Source organism: Phascolarctos cinereus, unplaced genomic scaffold, assembly GCF_003287225.1.
Source record: "Phascolarctos cinereus isolate Bilbo 61053 unplaced genomic scaffold, phaCin_HiC Scaffold_2;HRSCAF=192, whole genome shotgun sequence".
Lineage (NCBI taxonomy): Eukaryota > Metazoa > Chordata > Mammalia > Diprotodontia > Phascolarctidae > Phascolarctos > Phascolarctos cinereus.
In genome coordinates this window covers 62,907,297-62,929,054 of record NW_027555625.1, presented here as the reverse complement: position 1 = coordinate 62,929,054, position 21,758 = coordinate 62,907,297, and the positions used below count along the sequence as shown (strand labels likewise).

The window sequence follows — 21,758 nt, the reverse complement described above, 5'->3', positions numbered from 1 at the left end:
TCTCAGGAGAAAGTCCTTTAAGTAGCGCTTTGATTTTTCCTATGGGAGATACGAGACTTGTGCATTATTTTTTCTCTTGTTGCCCTCATTGACTGTTTGGGTTGGTGGGCTGGGGGCTAAGTATTATTGCTGGTTTGATTTGAGGAGACTAAACTCAGTTTGCTGCTAAGAAATTGCTGATCTCTCCATGGGTTATCTACAAAAACTCTTCTATCAGCTGCTGGTGAGGTGGGGAGAAGGAAAGCTGAGCCATTTTCAAGAAGGTTGATAAGAGTGAGGATTGGGGGAGGATCTTTTTTCAGACTGGAAATAGTAGCTCTGCATTTCCATGAGAAAATGTGGCACAGCTTATTTCTTTATTTTTTGTATCTTTCTCTTTTTTTTGATAAATAATATTTGAGGTTTTTCTGAAATCTGCCTGCTCATTATTTCTTATATTACAATGGTATTCCTTTATATTCATATGCTGTAACTTGTTCAGTCATTACCCAATTGGTGGGCCATTACCTCACTTTCCCATTCTTTGCTACTACAAAACGAGTTGCTATAAACGTTTTTGCATGTGTGGGTTATTTCCCCCTTTTATGATCTCTTTCAGATACACACCTAGAAGTGGTATTGCTAGATCACAAGGTATATGCATTTTTATAGCCTTTCTGGCATATTTCCAAATGGTTCTCCTAAATTAGTTGGATAAGTTCACAAATCCACCAAGAGTAAGTTACTGTCCCAGTTTCCCCACATCTTCTCCAATATTTATCAGTTTCCCTTTCTCTCATTATAGCCAATCTGATAGGTGTGAGGGGTACCTCAGAATGTTTTGATATGCTTTTGTCTAATCAGTAGTGATTTAGAACATTTTTATATGGCTATAGATAGTTTAATGTCTTCATCTGGAAACTGCCTGTTCCTACCCTTTGACCATTTATTAGTGGGAATGACTTGCATTCTGATAAATTTGACTCAGTTCTCTGTGTATTTGAGACGTGAGGGCTTTATCAGAAACATGTGCTATAAAAATGCTTTCCTATCTATGTTTTCCTTCTAATCTTGGTTATGTTGGTTGTGTTGGTAAAAAACCTTCTTAATTTAATGTATCCAAATGATTCATTTTATATTTCATAATGTTCTCTATCTCTTGTTTGGTCAGAAATTTTGCCTTCTCCGTAGATCTGACAGGTAAACGATTCCTGCTGTCCTAAATTGCTTATGGAATCACCCTTTCTGTCTAAATCATGTGCCCATTTTGACTTTATCTTGATATATGGTGTGAGATGTTTGTTTATGCATTTTTTCCAACTATTTTGAATGATTCTTTTTATTATTGCCTTTGGAATTTTGCTATTATGTAGAAGTTCAATTTTTACTGTGGGTTTATTCTGTAGTCTGCAACTGGTTTTTGGAGCTATTACTTTCTTTGCCGATTCCCTTGGATTTACTAAGTAAACTACTATGTCATTAACAAATAGGAATAATTGTCTCTCTTCAGCCTATTTCTCTGACTTTCTTCCTCCTGTATTATTGCTATTGCTAGCATTTCCAGAACTATCTTAAAGTTTAATTGACTAAAGAGAAATGATCTGATTTAATAATGAATAAAAAATAGCTGGATGTAGCTTTGGATTATTAGAGAAATCAAGTAATGAGAATAAAGAAGGCAATGAGTCAAGTAAAAGGTTAAAGGATGACCCACAAGTGGATATGGTCAATCCTGTCTGACCTTGTTACAGGAGGGATTTCTTCCCAATATGGGTTGCATTAGATGGTCCCTTAGATCTGTGGAGAGGCCCCCTGAACTTGTGTTCTTCAGTTAACCTATTTTCCAGAGATGAAACCCCCCTAAACTAACATAACAGTGATCTTTCATAACTTAACTCAATCATGCTTTCTGGCTCTGGCCAGTCTGCCCAGACTGATAAACTGTGCAGCTGAGACCCTTTCAGATAAACAGAACATCCTCCCTCCATGGTCTGGTGTTCCAAGTCTTCCTGCTTCCTCTCATTCCCCCTCCTCTGCTGCTCCATTCCTCTTCCCATAACACTTCCATTTGGGAAGGTATTGCCCTGTACTCCTCCCATGAGACCTCTCCTTTTTCCTGTGCCCCATAAATATCAAAGGCATTGTCTGTGAGGTAGGCTCCTTGGTATATTGGGTTCCCACATGCATGAACCTTTCTTCTATAATAAATCAAGTGATTATCTATGGCTTGTAGAATTGTAACTTTGGTTAAAAGATCCAATTTCCACAAATAAAATTCTTCAATTCTTTGACCTATAATACATGCTGATTGACTCAGGGAAGGTTCTAAGAATTACTCCAATTGGAAACAAAAATCCTGGGGAAAATATTAAAATTGCTATTTTGGGGAAGCTAACATCCTTCAAGAATGCTCTGGGACACATATTATTTGTTTACTGGAAGCCTCATCAAAGCACTACCTCTTGCTCTGAGGGAATGTGGGCACTAAAAGAATCATAAAGGCTCAGAGGTGGAGGGGTCCTCTGAGGCCCTCTAGTCTAAACCATGCCTGTCAAGAATTACCTTTATATCCTCCCTGACTCTTCCAGGAAGGGACAAGGATTGAGTGCATTCCAGACATGTGCATTCCAGAAATGTCCTGTGCCAGACACAGCAAGCAGACAGGCTGAACTAGAACATAAAGTGTGGGAGAAAAATTGTGGAGGGCTTTCTATGCCAAGCTGACCATCGAGTCGATTTCAGCTCTTTCTTTACTACAGAATCCAACTAAAGTCATTCCTTCCACACTCTCTCAGTTACTCCTATTCTTTCTCATACATTCACTAAATTGTCTAACATTGAATTTGCTATCTTTTCACTGATATTTCCAGTCAGCAAAATCCAGCAGGAGGCCTTGGGTTCATTCAGAGAGCAAAGCAAAGCATGTCTGTTATGTCAGAGCATGCAAAGCATTAAGGAAAGTTAAGCTCTGATTGGGCCAACAAATGTCTTTCTCCTGATTGGCCAATCCAGCTTTTAGGCCTTTCTAAGGTAAGAGAGGTTCCAACTGGTATGGGAAGGGAGTAAGCTGGTTCACATCACAGAACTATTCTTCACTCACCAAGTCAGTCACTCTGACTCCCAATTGATAGGACTCAGGCTATACTCCAGTCTTTACCACACCCAGACAAGTCTCTAACCACTCCATAGGCCAAATATAGTCCCAGTGCTTCTTTCTGACTTTCTATGGTCTCCCGTGTAGAGCTGTGACTCTTTTCCACAGCTGCCTAGAGGCAGCAAGGTGGGGCAATAGTGGTAGCAATGGGTTGGGATTCAGGAAGACCTCAGTTCAAATCTAGTCTCAGATGCCTAACTAGCTGTGTGATGCTGGGCATTTTTCTCAACTGTAAAACAGGGATGATAACAACAGTATGTAATTCCTAGGGTTGTTGTGAGGATCAAATGAGATATTTGTAAAGTGCTAACTCGGTGGCTGGCACATAGTAGGTGCTTGAAAATGGTTGTTTCTTTCCAAACCCTTGATTTTACAGATGGAGAAACTGAGTCTAGGAGGGCCTCTTTCTTTCCCCTCTCTATCCACTTGTTGTTCTAACCACATTCTACCTTGAAGGGAAGTGGCTATGATTGGGTACATTGAATGGCATGCAGCCCCTAACAGAGCCATTCCCTGGGGAAGGTTCTTGAAGTCATGTTGTCTACTTACTTGGGGCCTCATTGGCAGCTCCAAGTCCTCAATGGGAGAGTGGGTGGAGACTGGCCAAACAGTCTCCATCCACAGAGTCCCAGCATCAAAAGACACCTGAGAAGCTACCTAGACCCACTTCTACATGGACAAGAACCATTTTCTACAACATCCCTGAGAAGTGGTCACGCAGGGGCTAGTACAGAATGATCAGTGTGGAGGTCTTGCCTCGTATCCATTAAGACTTTGGATCCCAATGGTTTGATGAGGGTAGAAGCACTCTTTGTCTTAACACTGAAAGATCATAATGAGGAGGAATTAGAATTGCTCTGTTTGGCTCCCCAAAGGCAGGACCAGCAAGATTGGGGGAAAGTTACAAAGGGGAAAAATTAGGCTTGATGTCAGGAAAGATGTGCTAAGGATTAGAACTATTCAAAAGTAGAATGAGCAGCTTGATGAGGCGACGGCTTCTGCCATATAAGAGCCCTTCATACCTCCATTTTAAGTAGCAGGTTCTAGCCAATCATGTCTTCATTCCTCTCCATACCACATTTCTTAGTCTCCCAGAACTTTCATAATGATACCTTCTTCCCTTTCTCCTCCTCCACCCCCCATCTTTTATCTGTTGTTTCTCTCCATCAGAATGCAAGCTCCCACTATTCTTGGGTTGTCTTTCTTCTGGTATTTGTATTACTAGAGCTTAGCACTGTATGTTCAAATACTGCCTCAGACACTTCCTAGCAGTGGGACCTTGGGCAAGTCACTTAATCCTGTTTCTTCATTTGCAAAATGAGCTGGAGAAAGAAATACCAAACCGCTCCAATATCTTTTCTAATGAGACCCCAAATGGGATCTAGAAGAATAACCAAGGAACTGAAGAGCTTCAAGAGGTGAAATGTCATAGAAGTCTCCAGAAATTGGGAGGGAGAGTGGGTAAGTTGTGTAATTCAAATTTTGAGCCTTGACACTTCAGGTGAAGTGGTGGGGGCAGCTCCAACTGGCTCTTGTGAACCCACTGTCATATTTGCCCCTCTGAAATCAGAAAATGCTACATTTCAGGGCTTGATTTATCCTTCCATTGACTTTGCAGACTTAAGTTTTGGAAATAATGTTACTAATAGAGATTAAATTAAGAGTATGTCATGGATATATTTGTTTGTTTGATTTTGTTTTCCAGAGAGGTTGTTATTACACATTTACCAGCATATCACTGTTGGATAGATAGATTTTCAGATGTCTTTTTTTCCTTTATACTTTCAATCTAATTTTTTTTTCAAATATGCCTAAGACAAAGTCTGAGGAGAAAGTCCTTTAGTAACACTTAGCCCCAATTTGCCTGAAGTGCCCTTTGATCCGGTTCTATTTTGTATTAAAGGCCAGGCCAGGCATCTGATTAGGCATCACCAGAAGGCTGTGCAGAGAGAAAGATGTGGAAGACTTCCCTGCTGCCCAAGATCCTTACTTTTGGGGTCCTGGGGGTCCTGATTCAAGCCCCAGGTGTGCAGCTCTGCCAGGCTGGTCCAGAGTAGGGGTTGATTGTGGGGGGACATGGGAGGAGTGCTTTGGTTTTCTCATGGGAGATACAGGACTTGTGCATTGTTTTTTCTCTTGTTGCCTTCACTGACTGATTGGGTGGGTGGTCTGGGGTTGAAGGATTATTCTTAGTTTGATTTCAGGAGGCCAAACTCAGTTTGCAGCTAGGAAATTGATGCCCTCTCCAAGAGTTACTTACAAAAAGTCTTCTATGAGCTGTTGAAGGGGTGGGGAGAGAGGAAAAGCTGAGTAATTTTCAAGGAGGTAGACAAGAGTGAGGTTTAGCAGGGATCTTTTTTCAGGCTGGAAACAGAAGCTTTGAGTTTGCATGGGGAAATGTGGCACAGCTTATTTCTTTATTTTCTCTTTCTTTCTTCTTTTTTTGGTAAATAGTATTTTTTTTCCCAATTACATGTAAAGATAGTTTTCAACATCCATATTTTTTTCTTGCAAAAATATATTTACTAATACTGGCATTAACAATGAGAGCAAAAGGGCTTTTTGTATTATTATATAAAATACAAATTCATTTAAAATATTTTGGAAAACCAAAGTTGTTCACCATTGGGATGGAGGAGATCAGCTCTGTCTGTGAGGGCCTCTAGTTGGTCCTGTTTGTGGATGACATCATGCTGGTTTGATCAAGGTCTGGAACATTGCAAAGCCTCCTTTTTATGGTTTTTCTTGACTCCTTTGTTTGCACTTCAAAGTTCCTTTGCAGCTTTGACTTTTTCATCAGGAATAGTAATATATCATTTTTGGAAAATCTATAAACTCTATTAAACATTTTAAAAATTATTCAGGTTACAAATATCTTTTCATTAATATGCCCTTCTCTCTACCACTCCTCCATTAAGCCAATTAAAAACAAAACAAAACATATCTTTTAATACATATCTATAAAGTCTGAAAGAAAAAACAAATTCTTACATTAACTGTGTCTGAAAACGTAAGTTTTTTCCTGCATCTTAACTTAGTCAGCTCTCTCTCTTTCAAGAGGTAAGTGGAATATTTTGTATTCATTCTTTTAGATTCATGTTTCATCAGGATTAGTTAGATAAGAGTTCTAAAGTCTTTCCAAATTGTTTTTCCTTAGAATGTTGTTGCCATTGTACAAATTGTTTTGATTCTGCCCACTTTGCTCTGCACCCATTCATAAAGGCTTTCCTGGTTTCCACTGAAATCGTCCATTTCATTATTTCTTATTGGCACAGTAATATTCTGTTATGTTCATATATCACAATTTCTTTAGCCATTACCCAGAAAGAGGACAGTTCTTGGGTTTCCAATTTCCAGCTACCATGAAAAGCTACTGTAAGTTTTTTTGTGCCTATAGGTCCTTTTCCTCTCTCTTTGATCTCTTTGGGGCACAGATCTGGTGTTTGTATTGCTAGCTCATAGGGTATACACAGTTTGGTAACTTTCTGGACATGATTCCAAATACTTCCTAGAAAGCCTGGACCAAATCACAGCTTTAGTAACCATGCACTAGTATACATAATTTCTTATAGACCCTCTAGCATTTGTCCTTTTCTTCTTTTGCCACTTCGTTAATAAGCGTACAGTGGAAACTCAAATTTGCTTTAATTTGCATTTCTTTAAGTATTTGTGTTTTGAACATTTTTGTGTGATTTTTGATAGCTTGGCTTTTTTCCTTTGAAGGTTTTCTGTTCATATGCTTTAGCCACTTATCTATTGGAGAATGGTACAGAGAAAATAATTTGATTGGGTTTCTTATGGATCTTGGAAATAAGAGAAACTTGCTTCAGAGATTTCGTCCACCTACATTTATAAACTTTAACAATCTAAGTAAGAGATCCTTGACCAGCAACACATGAATGGACCTACCATAGGGGGAATGGAATTGTATCAATCTTGAAATTCTGGCTATAAATGGAATCAGAAAGCCAAGCTCACAGGTTCTTCTTGGAGAGGCAAATAAAAGATGTGGTAGAGTTGGTTTTATTGTATGCCTAAAGGGCACAAGGAACCTCATTGTGGCTTTGTTGCAAACAAGGATTGTTTCATTCTTGCTACTTGTATCTTCAGTGTCTTCCAGCTTCATAGTAGGTGCTTAATAAATCCTTGTTGACTGGCTTTTCTTGTAATAAGTTTTTGTAAAAAGACAGCCATGAAAATAATTGTGTGCTATGCACTAACATTTGTTCGAGAGGATAAGTGTGTAGAGAAATTCTATGAAGATCTTGGTATAACCCCTCAAATTCTATTATCATTGACTTTGGTACTTTGTGACTTTAATGCAAAGTTGGAAATAAATGAGGATAGTAAGAAACATTTTGGAAAACCAAAGTTGTTCACCATTGGGATGGAGGAGATCAGCTCTGCCTCAGCTAAATAAAGATATTCTTTGGATAGTGAGGGCCTCTAGTTGGTCCTGTTTGTGGATGACATCATGCTAGTTTGATCAAGGTCTGGAACATTGCAAAGCCTCCTTTTTATGATTTTTCTTGACTCCTTTGTTTGCACTTCAAAGTTTCTTTGCAGCTTTGAATTTTTCAACAGGAATGCTAAGTGGTCCTTTATTTCACTGAAGATTTACTTTATGGCAGTGGGAGATGGGACCAGCAGTGCAGAGGGGCTTCTGAATTGAGAGTTTGCAATGGTGGTTGGATGTACCTGGGCAAGGAAGCTTCAGGCAGTGTGGAAAGTTCCAGGATGAGCCAGTCTAGTTTGGAGGTCTGGAAGCCAGGGACAGTGGGCACATAGGGGAATTGAAATTCTGGAGGAACTGGCTAGGGGGCCAGAGCCTCTGTCTCTGTTCAATCAATATTTATAAGATTCTGAGTTTCAAATTTTTTCTCCTCTACTTCCTGCCATCCTCCCTTCCCAAGATCACAAGCAATCTGATATAGGTTATACATGTGCAGTAACGTAAACATATTTCCACATTAGTCATGTTGTGAAAGAAGAAACAAAACAAAAGAGAAAAGGTGCCCAAAAAAACCCCAAAAAGTGAAAGTAGTATGCTTTGATCTGCATTCCGACTCTACAGTTCTTTCTCTGGCCATAGATAGCGTTTTCCATCATTAGTCCTTTGGAATTATCTTAGATCATTGCATTGCTCAGAAGAGGTGAGTCGGTCATGGTAGATCATTGCACGATGTTGCTGTTACTGCGTACAATGTTCTCTGGGTTCTGCTCACTTTACTCAGCATTAGTTCATATAAATCATTACAGGTTTTTTTGAAATCTGCCTGCTCATTATTTCTTATAGCACAATGGTATTCCATTACATTCATATGCTGCAACTTGTTCAGTCATTACCCAATTAACGGGCATTACCTCACTTTCCAATTCTTTGCCACCACAAAAAGAGTTGCTATGAATGTTTTTGCACATGTGGGTTGTTTCCCTTTTTTATGATCTCTTTGGGATACAGACCTAGAAGTGGTATTGCTGGATTACAAGGTATTCATATTTTTATAGCCCTTTGGGCATAGTTCTGAATGGTTCTCCAAAACAGTTGGATAAGTTCACAAATCCACCAAGAGTGGATTAGTGTCCCAGTTACCCCACATCTTCTCCAATATTTATCATTTTCCCTTTCTGTCATTATAGCCAATCTGATAGGTGTGAGGGGGTACCTCAGAATTGTTTTGATTTGCATTTGTCCAATCAGTAGTGATTTAGAACATTTTTGTATTGCCATAGATTGCTTTAATGTCTTCATCTGGAAACTGCTGTTTCTACCCTTTGACCATTTATCAGTTGGGGGATGACTTGCATTCTCACAAATTTGGCTTAGTTCTCTGTGTATTTGAGATATGAGGGCTTTATCAGAAACATTTGCTATAAAAATGGTTTCCTATCTATCTGTTTTCCTTCTCAAATTGGTTATGTTGGTTGTTTCGGTAAAAAACCTTTTTAATTTAATGTAATCCAAATGATTCATTTTATATTTCATAATGTTCTCTATCTCTTGTTTGGTCAGAAATTCTTGCCTTCTCCATAGATCTGACAGGTCAACTATTCCTTGCTCTCCTAATATGCTTATGGGTATCACCCTTTATGTCTAAATCACATGTCCATTTTGACTTTATCTTGGCATATGCTGAGAGATGTTGGTCTATGCCTGGTTTCTGTCATACTGTTTTCCAGTTTTCCTAGGAGATTTTGTCAAACAATGAATTCTTATCCCTCAAGCTGAAGGCTTTGGGTTATTTGTTAATTTTCATCCTACCAAACCACTATAATTAAGCCCAGTTAATGTATGTTATAATCACTTCCAGGAATTTTGTATTGGGCTATACTTTGATCTCCTTTTATATAAGGGGAGTGCTAATCTTTCAGAGGCACACCTGACTTTTGTCCTTCTGATCTAGGCAGAGAGTGGCCATGTGCCCTGACACTTCAGCAGTCTGTAGCTCTTGGACTCTAGGTTGGAGAGCTGGAAGGAATCTTAAGGACCATGGAATTCAATGCCCTTTTCCCATTTCATCAAAGAGGAGAAACAGGCTTAAGGAAGGGAAGGAAATTGTAACAAGCAGTAAAAGGGAGAGCTATGATTAAACTGCTATTCTCTGAGTCCAAATACAGTACTCTGTGCATCCAGCCTTCTTACCTACTACTCTATTCACATTTGTTGTATTGTTGTTCAGTTCTTTTTCAATTACATCTCACTCTTGGTGACCCCATTTAGGGTTTTCTTGGCAAATATACTGGAATTGGTTTGCCATTTCCTTCTCCAGCTCATTTTACAGTTGAGGAAACTTATGGCAAATAAGCTAAATGATTTACTCAGGGAAATAGCTGAGACTGGATTGGAACTCAGGAACATGAGTCTTTCTGGCTCATACTGTACCCCAATGTAACTACTTTTCATCTGCCTTTCATCTCCTGCAGTCTCCTGTCTCCCTTCTTTGTCTACTGTCTTTCCCATGCCAAGAAAGCACTTCCCCTAGTCTAGTTCTGTTGAAGACTCTTCATTAAAGACCCAGCTTGGCACTGCCACTTGCAGCAGAGCCTTTCCTGACCCTCCTCAAATCTTTTCCTAGCTCTTTGCCGGGAGCTCTCCTTTATACCTCTCCCTTGTATTCCTAGTTATTGGAGCACAGGTCATTGTTCTCTAGGAGAATGGAAATTCCTGCCGTTTTATCCTCAATTCAGAGCTGAGGGCATTGCCCATGGTAGGTGCTCCTGAAGTCTTTGCTCAGGTGGATCATACTAGTAAACTATATGGCACTGATTTTTAGCTCTATGCTTTCGTAAGCTGGGCTGGGGGTGCAATTATTGGGTAGCAGTTGCTTTGATCTTGAGACTCAGGTTCCTAATGCTGGACAGCTCCTGAGTCAGTGGCAGAGCTGTCTCAAAGTGCAAATGGCGCTTCTCTGGAGTAAATTTCCCATTGTTAGAGATCTTTAAAGGAAATGAAAAGAATCATGGCAGAATTAGGAGGAAGCTTGCATTCCCATCTAATGAAAAAATGCTCATGATGGGAGATGTGGAGGGGGCTTTTGGACATTATTTCAGCCTCTGTCCTTGAGGATTTCTCTCCCTTTTCTTCACAGGGCATCAAGCAGATGACCTCATCAGGACCACTGAGTCTGGACAGATCCAAGGCACTCAAATCAGTATCGAGGCGATAGACAAAAGTGTCAATGCTTTCCTGGGAATCCCCTTTGCCAAACCCCCTGTGGGGGCTCTGAGGTTTTCTCCACCACAACCACCAGATTCCTGGAGCAATGTGAGAGATACAACTTCTCAGCCATCTATGTAAGCACTTTCCTCTCTCCTTTTCTTACCAGATGAGCACAGGGCGCCATCATGTCTTACCCACATTTTGTCTCTCTGTGCTCTGCAAACAGCAGACATTAATTAAGTATTTGTTCTAGGTATGAATGTTCCCTGGGCTGTGAGGCCTCAGCTAGTTGCATAATGATAAGAATTCATGTTTATTTGGAGTTTAGAGAATAACAGACTTCAGAAAAATAATGTGAGGTAGTTAGTCACATATTACTACAGATGGGAAAACAAAGGCTGACAGATTAGAGGCAGCTAGCTGGCTCAGAAGATAGAATACTGGGCCTGTAGTCAGAAAGACCTGAGTTCAAATCCAGCCTTAGACACTAACTGTGTGACCCTGGGAGAGTTACTTCACCCTGCTTGCCTTCAGTTTCCTCATCTGCAAAATGAGCAGGAGAAGGAAATGTCAAACTGTTATAGTATCTCTGCCAAGAAGCCTCTTGCAGATTATGACAGGTCAGACAGAACTGAAGAACAACAGATATTAAGTGACTCACCCAAGGACACAAAGCTGGAAAATAACAAAGCCAGGACTCACAGACTGATAGGCTCAAAAAGCTGGAGGTCATTGAATCTGAACCCTCATTTTCTTTTTTAAGCAGTTTACTGCCTTTTCCTTTGGAGACCACACTTATTGCCTATTCCCTACCCCAGCCTCCCTCATACCCCTCCAACCTAATGCTCCTCTATAACAAAGAAAATCCACCTGACACCTAGGCCAACAGTGATGCTCTTGTTAAAATGCCTCTACTCGTGTTCTGTCTTGGTCTAGCTCGACTTTCACCAATCTGCAGCACGATTTCTGAATTCCTTGCATTCATCCTCTATTACAATGCAATCACATTCCAAGGCATTCACATACTGTGATGTGTTCAGCTGTTCAACTATTGGTAATATCTATGTACAGGTTGTTTTTTTTTTATTTAAAAAATACTTTGTTTCCAACTTAACATTCACCAACAAACCAAACATTTCAATAAACAATGAATAAGAAGGAAGACTTTTTAAGAAGTTGTGAAATGTCTCAAATGTGCAAATGGCTCAGGCAAAGCTCAGCAAGCCTGGGTTCAGATCAATTACACTGGAAAGAATCTGATCTTATAGCACCTCTGCCTGCCTCAGTTTCCCCATCTGTAAAATTGGGATAATAATAGCACCTACCTCTCAAGGTTATTGTGATGGTCAAATGAGATCATGTTTCTAAAGTGCTTTGCAAACCTCAGAGCACTCAGTTATCATTATTATTACTATTATTGTTATCCCTATGTGATTTTAGTCAGATCATTCATCTCTTATGTTTTTCAGGTGTTTGCAGGATGTCACTCACCTAGAAGAAATGGCAGAGGGCCTGAAAGTAAACAACCCTATTCCTGCCAATTCTGAAGACTGTTTGTACCTCAATATCTATGCTCCTGTCCATGCAAAGGAGGGAGATGAATTGCCGGTAAGCCAGATCTCTATATCTTCCACAGGAGAGGATGAGAATCCTAAGGCATAAGAACTAGGTGGGACCTTGGAGGTCACTTCGTCCCACCACCACTGGAACAATCATGTTCTCTAAATATCTCTGACAAGTCGTCTGGCCTTCCCTGAAGTTGTCTTAGTCAGGGAGCTCACTACTCCTGAAGGCAATCAGCTCAACCCTTGGGCAAAAACTCACATGGTTAGCAAATGCCTCCTTCTATGAGGCTGAAATCTGCCTCTATATATTTAAAAGGCATCTAGGGGGCGGAGTCAGGAAATCTAATTTTCCTGAGTTAAAATCTAGCCTGAGACATTTACTAGCTGTATGACCCAGGGCAATTCACCTCACCCTCCTTGCCTCAGTTTCCTCATCTGTAAAATGAGCTAGAGAAGGACATGGAAAACCAGTCCAGAGTCTCTGCCAAGAAAACCCCAAATGGGGTCCTAGAGAGTTGGGCATCCCTGAAAATGACTGAAATAACTTCAGGGAGTTGGTTCCATGATCTAGATTGATATCAATTTCTGCTGCAAGTTATTATTGCTATAGACAGAGAGCAAAACATTGTAAAAGTGTGACCTTCCAAATACTTCTTGATCCTGTCCAGAGCTATCATCTCATTGCTACAGGGAACTTGACTATGTGGAAACTCTCTCTGTTGATGAGGACGGCCACCTCTTTTGTAACTTAGAGTCTTGGCTTGTCTGGTGTACTGGGATGCTAAGTAACTTCTTTGTGGTTACACATCTCATATGTGCTCAAGGCAGAACTCAAACCCAGCCCTTCTCACTCCAAGGCTAGCCCTGGGCTTCCTTACTTAAAATAAATGATAGCGAACAAAATTGCTCAAATGTTCTCTGCCCATGAAGTGTTCTCTGAACTTCAACAAATCAACATTCAACTCAACAACCATTTCTACACAAGCCTGGAGCCCTTCTCATTAGTGCTGGGGATAGAAAGAGAGGTGGGTTTTCTCTCACCTTAATGTTACCTTAATGTCATTTTGGATCTCCCTTATGACACTTAATATAGACTGTGTTGTTGCTCAGTGGGGATTTTCAGTTGTGTCTGACTCTTCATGATCCCACTTGGGGTTTTCTTGGCAAAGATGCTGGAGTGATTTGCCACTTCCTCCTCCATCTCATTTTGCAGATAAGGAAACAGAGGCAACCAGGGTAAAGTGACTTGCCTAGGGTTACACAGCTCATAAGTGTCTGAGGCCAGATTTGAACGTGGAAAGATGAGTCTTCCTGACTCCAGGCCCAGCACTCTATCCACTACGCCACCTAGCTGGCCCAATACACAATACAACAGTCTGTATTACGGTTTTTGGATCTATATCCTATCCTTTCCCTCTACTTGACTATCAGTACTTTGAGAGCAGGGACCTGGTCTCATTCAAAATACCTATCCCAGAGCCTTGCACAGAGTAGGTACTCAGCAAATGTATGGAATGAATGAATATACCACAAAGCCAGAGCAAGTTCCTAAATATAGGATTATCAGAGTTATTTTCATAAAAGGAATTTGGAGTTTGGAAAACTCCAGGGCTTGGAGGATTCAAAGACTGGAAGAAATGCCACCCATGCTGGCCCTGCAAAGGGAAACAAGGTAATGAATTTCCATTACTTCCAAGAGACAAAGTTGCACTTGGAAGGAAGGAATGAGCTGGGGTACGTGTCAGGTTGCCTGGTTGAGTGGAGCAGAGGACTTTTGTATAAGAGAAACTGAGCTTGCTCAGACAAAGCTCAGCAGGCCTGGGGTTCAGATGAATTACACTAGAAAGAATCTGATTTTATAGCTTTCTTCATTCTTAGTACCCTAAGGGCTTAGGTTTTGAATGGAGGTTGGGAAGGGAGATGGGTATAGTAGCAACCAAACCACAGAGTGTAGTGATGAGAACATAGCATTTAGAGTGGGAATTCCTGAGATCAAAGTTCAGCTCTGACACTTACTAGCTTTATGACATTCTGAAAGTCACTTAACTTCTCTGGGCCTCAGTTTCCTCATGTGTCAAATGGGGGTGTTGCACTAGGTAGTCTCTAAAATCCCTTTCAGCTCTATCACCTAGGATCCAATGATCCTGCCTGAGACAGAATTCCCAGATACACAGTCATATACACCTCGATGATCACCCAAGGAAATGAATTCCAAGAAAAGTCACTTGTGTGATGGGCTCCCTGTTCTTTCCATGTACTCAGGTATTCATAACAAAATGTGCCCTGCCCATAGCCAGTGCATACTCTGGCTTTCTCAGTGTCCAGAATTTGGTCCATTTCATTTGCTCATATAGTTGCAATCTGTCTATTTTCTGATGTCCAAGCATGTCCCCCACAGAATTCTAACCAATCACTTGCTTCATTCCGTGGAGGGGAAAAAAATCTTCCCAAGTGAGTAAAATCCCCTTCATTTCTTTGCACCTTCTAGGCATGCAGCATCCTAATCCATTGACTAAAGGAAGTGTATGATCAAAACACAATGGTGTTATCTGAACAGTAACATTAGGCTTTCTCTTATAGTTTCAGATACAGAAATTACATGATCTCTTCCTCGCCCAGCATTTAACCCTCAGAATTACTCTCTATCCATTGACCTAGTTGGTTCAGTGTATAGAACACTAAGTGTGGAGCTAGGAAGAGCTGAGTTCAGATCTGCCCTCAGCCATTCTCTAGCTCTGTCAGCCTCTGTTTGCCTTAATCTACTCAAGGAAGAAATGGCAAACCGCTCCAGTATCTTTGCCAAGAAACTCTCATACAGCATCACAAAGAATTGGACAGAACTCAACAACAACATCATTATGCTCTTAAGGAGACAATAAGTCTTACTGGTTCTGATTTTCCTGAAAGAATGGTAACCCCGCAGGTTAGACTTGGCTAAAAGTTATTTTGGTGTCCTCTGTTGTAGTTGGGGTATCCTGTTTGGTGTCAGTGATATAAGATTGAAATGACATCCCTCCCTGCCCCACCCCATCTCCACGATACAAATATAACGGGAAGAATTAAACACAGGCTTATGAGCAGGAGATGGGTTAAAGTCTTTTAAAGATTGGTTTTAATCAGTGGAAACTTCTCCTTATAAAATGAGTAACATATAAGAACCAAAAAGAAAAATGATTACTTTGATAACTTAGTTGTATATTTAAAAGGAATAGCAAATTGTACATATTGGATTTGCATTTTCCTGTGTGATCATCATTTTAATAATACTATATTACACAAATGATTATTTTATTCCATAAATTAATTTTTTAAAAAAGAACCAATCCAAGGCATAGCCTAATGCTCGTAATCTATTCTAGCAGCTTCTCTTGGCTTTGAGAGAGCAGCTACTGTTACATAGAAACATTCTCTTGGCCACAGTTGAAACCCTCACAAGATGATGTGACACTGAGAGCTTATTTCCCACAGTGCATTCTCTGTTGCCTACTTGGGTCTGTGTCCCTCAGAAGGGAGTCCTGCCTCCTTTTCCTGTTTCAAGGGAACAAGGATCCTTTAGAAGAGAATGTTTTGCTCCATGTGAAACTTTGGCAGCAGGAGGACCTGAGGGAGCTCATTCTTCCAGGAACATTCCAAGAAGGATCTGAACTGCCTCTGAGTCAAGTCAAGTGGGCTCTTACCTGAAAGTAGTTCAGATGCATCATGTCAACTCTTGATATGCAGTATCTTGATAAGTAAATTCATTCACATTTGGAGCTACTTTAACATTGGTCACAAGATAACAGGATACAGTATTCTCCTGTTAAGCAAATGAGTGGCAGAGCCATGCCTGGTGTGACTTGTTCCAGTGGGGAAAACCATGTCTGATTTCTGCAGGTGATGGTGTGGATCCATGGTGGTGCTCTCCTTTCTGGTTCTGCTTTCCAATTTGATGGTTCGATATTGTCTGCCACCCAAAATGTGGTAGTGGTCATCATCCAGTACAGGCTGGGCATTCTTGGGTTCTTCAGGTGAGATTTCAGCTAACTGAAATGTGACTACAAGAATTTTTCCTTGATGAATTCCCAGATCTCTGAGTGGTTGAATGATGACAAACATAAATTACTGATTAGACTTCATATCTCTTCCTTTCCCTTGCCTTCCCTACAAGCTAATCATGACATAGTAAAAAAAAAAAACAACAACAACAACAACAAACCACTAGATTTGTGGCCAGAGGACCCAATTTCAAATTATGGCCCTGCTTCTTATGACCAATAAATTCCCTCTCTTGGCCTAAGATTATAGATAGATGGATAGATGGATAGATAGATAGATATATAGATAGATAGATAGATAGATAGATAGATAGATAGATAGATAGATAGATAGATAGATAGATAGATAGATAGATGGATGGATGGATGGATAGACAGACTGGCAGACAGATAGGCCAGTATATAGAACATTTTTTAAGCAGCAGGCACTTTAGTGTTAGGGTTACCAAACAAGAAAACAAGATAAGTCCTACTGTGTTAAACTAACCCCAGCTTGCTGTACTGCATAGTAATAAAGCTTTCCAAGTACTAATTTTCTGTAGTGTCTTACTCTAAGGCTATCTATGCTTTTCACTGTGCTCCCTGGTATTTCTGCTCCATAAATAACAAACCTGTTTTCATGTTCAGCCCTTTTTCTCTTACCCCTTCTACCTACTTGTACTCAGCAAAACCTGACTTTTTTTTCTGAGGACACAGCTTTCCTGGTGATCATTTTTACCACTATTTGCATTTTCCCTCATACCTCCATCACAAGAAAGCCAAAATACTTCTTGTTTCCCGCTACCACTACCTGACTCTCACTCTGTCAACATCACTCAGTAACTTCTCCTTTGAGGCTCATTGAATCAATATTCATCACCCAATCAAGATTCTAGTAGCTGTTATTTATCACATTCTCTGGGACACTCTCCTTCCTTTCTCAAGGAGTTCAGTGTCTTGTTTCCAGTCTTTCTCTCTTTCCCAACTCCAACCTTCATACTGAAGAACTTCAACATTCATCTTGATATTCCCTTCAACATTCTAACTCCCCAGTTCCTCTGTGTATTCATATCTCGTAACCTACTCCTCCACTCCACCTCAGCTAGATACAGAGCCGGTACCATCCTTGATTTTACTCTGACTCATCATTGTTCCACTTCTATGTTCATTAACTCTGAAATTTCTCTGCCTAATTATAATTTCTTGTCATTCCACTAGATTCTCTATCTGGTACACCCTAACCTTGTTCTTCATCCTTATCCTTGACCTTCAATCTGCCCACGTTCAGTTCTTTCCCAGACCATCACCCCTGCCTTGTTATGCTCTCTTCCCTTACCCATCTTAACCCTTTAGTGAACCACTTCATTTCTACACTGACCTGTTATCTTATGAGAAATCTTTCCCTGCCAAACCTCAGCCTTTGTTTTCTCCCATCACCCACTCCTTTTGTTTTTCTTTGCATATTGCTGAAGGAAGATAGAGAAAAACATGAAACCATGTTGCCAGTGTCCATACAGGTTAATCTTACATAATCTTCATTGTGTCCTCACTGGGGCAAGGCACTCTTTCTGCACCTGTGTACTCAATTCACTTTCTCACTCACCTGAATGGCTTTTCTGAACCTTTGCATCCCTCCTCAAACTTCTCATGGCTCCTCCTCTCCTCACCATCTCAACTCAGAACCTTGTTTTCTATTTTGCTGAAAAAATAATTAGGCCATCCGCTGAGCTCCCTCATATTCCCTCCTCCTTATCTCATATTGATTAAATGCTTTGTGTTACTATCACATCCTTTACCTCTTGCCTTTACATGAGGAAGTGGACTTTTTCTTCACTAAGGCTAAGCTTTCTACAAACACAAATGATCCCATTCCATCCAGTATTTTCCGGAAGATTTTTGTTTGTATCATTGTCACTTTCACTATTTTTTAATCTCTCTCTCTCTCTCTCTCTCTCTGTCTGTCTCTTTCTCTCTCCTTTCCCCCTTCCACACCTCCTCCCAGCTGCTTCTGTACTACCTATAAACCTGACCTTGTCTCACCCGTGTTATCTAAAAACCTTACTGGTTCCATCTATCCATCCATCCATCCATCCCCACTAGCTATCATCCCATACATCTCCTCCCTTTTATGGCTAGACATCTCTTCACTCTCTCAAGTCTGGCTTCCAATGTCCAGATCAGACCTACAGTATCCCATCTCCAACGATCTTAAAATGTATGTCCCATGTACATTATAAACTCATCATCCCCCAAAACTGAGCTCTTTCTCTTTCCTACCAAGCCCTCTCCTCTTCATAATGTCCAGTTACCCAAGCTTGTGATCTAGATGTCATTTTCCACTACTTACTTACTTTTCCTATACATCCAATCTATTGCTGGGTCTTATTGTTTCTGCCCTTATTACATCTCATATACACTCACTTGTCTCCTCTGACACAATCATCATTCTAGTGCAACCTCTTACCACCTTACACTTGGACTAATAATGCCTACTTGCTTCGCCTACTTGCATCTTCTCTCTCTAATCCAGTCCGGCTTCCACTCAGCTGTCAGTGATCTTCCTACATGACAGGTTAGACCATCAGCCCCTTATTCACTCAATCAGTCAGTTCACAAGCATTATTTATGCCTTGTTATATGGCAATTACTGTGCTAAGTGCTTGGGATACAAAAGAAAGTCAATTCTTACCTTCATAGAGTTCAGTTCTAATGGGAGACAACATATAAATAACCATATATAGATACAAAACATATACAATGAAAGGGAGAACCAATCTCAGAGGGAAGGTGTAACAACTGTGATTTTGGAAATACATTGTCATGTTGTTCTTATAAGTGATAAGACTCCAACATGGACTCATAATGTAAGTGGTCCTAAGGGCCATAAAACATTTAAGCAACAGCAGACAGCCAGTATTTTCTTTTGGCAATTGGGGTCACATGACTTGCCCAAGGTCACACAGCTGGTAGGTGTCAAGTGTTTGGTCTGAGGCTAGATTTGAACTCATGCCCTCCTGACTTCAGGGCCTGTGCTCTATCCACTGAGCCACCTAGCTGCCTCAGACAGCCAGTATTTTCAAAAGCTCTGATTTATTCTGATCCTGTGAGTAACCTCGGCTCCTGAATGGACTCCCAGCAGACTGCATGTCTGTGTGCTGACACCCACTCTTGGAGTCCCTGAGTCAGGTATCAATAAGGAATCCTGGGGAACTTCCCCACCATATCTGGGTCTGATTAAGAATGCCCTGTCTCACATGTGCTGATTTTTCTAACCAAACCTCCTTTTAAGGGGTGACTGATGTACTCACTCCCCACTCTGAGTGTGTACTCCCACCAAGATACTGCCCCTGTATGATTCTCCTGCATGTGAGTGCCCTGAATCTCTGTCTATGCATGTTGTCATATAATGTGAGTGTGTGCTTGTGAGTGTCTGTGTGTCTTTGTGTGTGTGTGTGTTTTTTGTGTGTGTGTGTGTGTGCATTGCTTTCATTTTTGCCTGTTTGGTTCACCATGTGATAATAAAGCTCATGCTTCTCCTAGCTTCCCCAGGACCAATTTTCTATAAAGCCTCAAACTGGGGTCCTTGGTTTGGAAGCCCTTAGCAATGAAGGATGTGTTGGGGGAGGTTGAGGAGGAAAGGCTAGATCTGTTGAAGAAGGTGGGATTAGAGCTGTCTCAGATTCCTTCAAGGAATTCCAGTCATGGGGATAGACAGGGAAAGTCAGACTTGGGAGGTACAGAGTTGTGTGCAAGGACAACAAGGACAGAGATGTTACTGGATGACAGAGTTCTGAGAGGAGCCTGGCCTCCTCTCACCTCTCTAGTTCTCTCATACTCTCACATTCTCTAACTCCCTCCTCATCCTTGAATAAGATATTCCATAGAATCAGTTCATTTTCTCTCCTTTTCCTTCTGGCTTCCTTCACGACTTGGTGCTAATCCCACCTTCTGCAAGAGGCCTCTCCCTGCCTCCCTTACTGCCAGGGCCTTCCCTCTGGGATCATTCCCAATCTCTCCTGGATAGATCTTCTTTGGACACAGCTATTTGTATACTGTCTCTCCCATTAAACCACAAACTCCTCAAGGGCAGGGACTCTGTTTACCTTTCTCTGCATGCCCAGAGCTTGGTATAGTGCCTGGCACATAGTGCTCAGTAAATGTTTCTTGACTTAATAGGGGAACACAAAATAGAAAAGAGAGCTAGAAAAAGGGAGGCGGGATGGGAGAGTTGGGGCAAGACAGGTATTGGGGAGGTGGAAGAGATTTAGGAGCAAGGTGGAAGGGAAGGAAGAAGCATGCAGATGCTCCCCCTGAAAGACACAATAAGCTATGGAAAGAGGCATGTACTGGGAGTCCTGCAGGTGGGGAAATTCAAGATCTGTGTCACTAATTTACATCTGTAAAATCAGAACAGCAACAACTAGCATTTGTATGGTCCTTTAAGGTTTACAGAGTGCTTTACAAATAGTGTCTCATTTTATCCTTGCAAAAACTCTGAGAAATACATGCCATTATTTTTCTCATTTTGAAGAGGAGTAACTGAGGGAAAGGTCTATGTAACTAGCCCATGGTCACCCAGCTATGAGATGAATACTGGTCTTGCCAGATCTAGGTCCAGCAGTCTATCCATTGCATCATCCAGCTGGAGGAAGTGGTCTTTCATTCTCATAATCCTGTGAACTTGGTGCTCTTCAGAAGTCTCCAACCTTGTCTAATGTGTGCCTTTCAGCACTGGAGATGAGCATGCACCTGGCAACTGGGGTTACCTGGATCAGGTGGCTGCCCTGAGGTGGGTCCAGAAGAACATTGCCCACTTTGGAGGAGATCCTGGCCTTGTCACCATCTTTGGCGAGTCAGCTGGAGGAACAAGTGTTTCCTCACAGGTAAGTGGTAAAGACATGACCCTAGTCCAAAGGGGGCCCCTTGTAGGCAAACTGAAGGTCTCCAGGGGTGGAGAACCTGCGGCCTCCAGGCCACATGTGTCTTTCTAGATTCTCAAGTGTAGCCCTTGGACTGAGCTCAAACTTCACAGAGTTAATCATTTTATTAAGGGGATTTGTTCTGTGAAGTTGGCTTTGGTCAAAGGACTGCACTTGAGGGCCTAGAGGGCCACATGTGGCCTCAAGGCCGCAGGTTCCACAGGCCTGGATGGACCTGAATTTTTCTTCCTCTCCTCCTATCCTCCCCACTCTCAGAACCACTGTGGCTGATAACTTCTTTCTCTAAGACTGGCACCTGCCCGTGCGGGTCATTTGGAGTTCCCACTATACTCCCCTGGCCTAGTCTCAGCTAATCATCTAGGCCCTTCTTCCCCTTATTTTAAAGATGAGTTATCTCTTTTTAAAGGGTTACTAACAACTTCAAGTAAGAGCAAAAGAAATACACAG

At 41.2% G+C, this 21,758-nt stretch overlaps 1 protein-coding gene and 1 long non-coding RNA gene across 2 annotated transcripts in view; one reads left to right on the top strand and one right to left on the bottom strand.

Annotated features, from left to right (window-relative positions):
- Positions 1-21,758, bottom strand: part of LOC144455779 (uncharacterized) — a 140,568-nt gene that overhangs the window by 10,323 nt on the left and 108,487 nt on the right. The gene's annotated exons all lie outside the window — the stretch shown is intronic.
- Positions 5,078-21,758, top strand: part of LOC110210442 (cocaine esterase-like) — a 30,632-nt gene continuing 13,951 nt past the window's right edge. Inside the window, exons 1-5 of the mRNA XM_020989421.2 lie at positions 5,078-5,158; positions 10,723-10,927; positions 12,263-12,401; positions 16,232-16,365; positions 21,101-21,254. Coding sequence (XP_020845080.1) covers positions 5,089-5,158; positions 10,723-10,927; positions 12,263-12,401; positions 16,232-16,365; positions 21,101-21,254 — 702 coding nt within the window. The 5' untranslated portion in view covers positions 5,078-5,088. The remainder of the gene's footprint in view (positions 5,159-10,722; positions 10,928-12,262; positions 12,402-16,231; positions 16,366-21,100; positions 21,255-21,758) is intronic.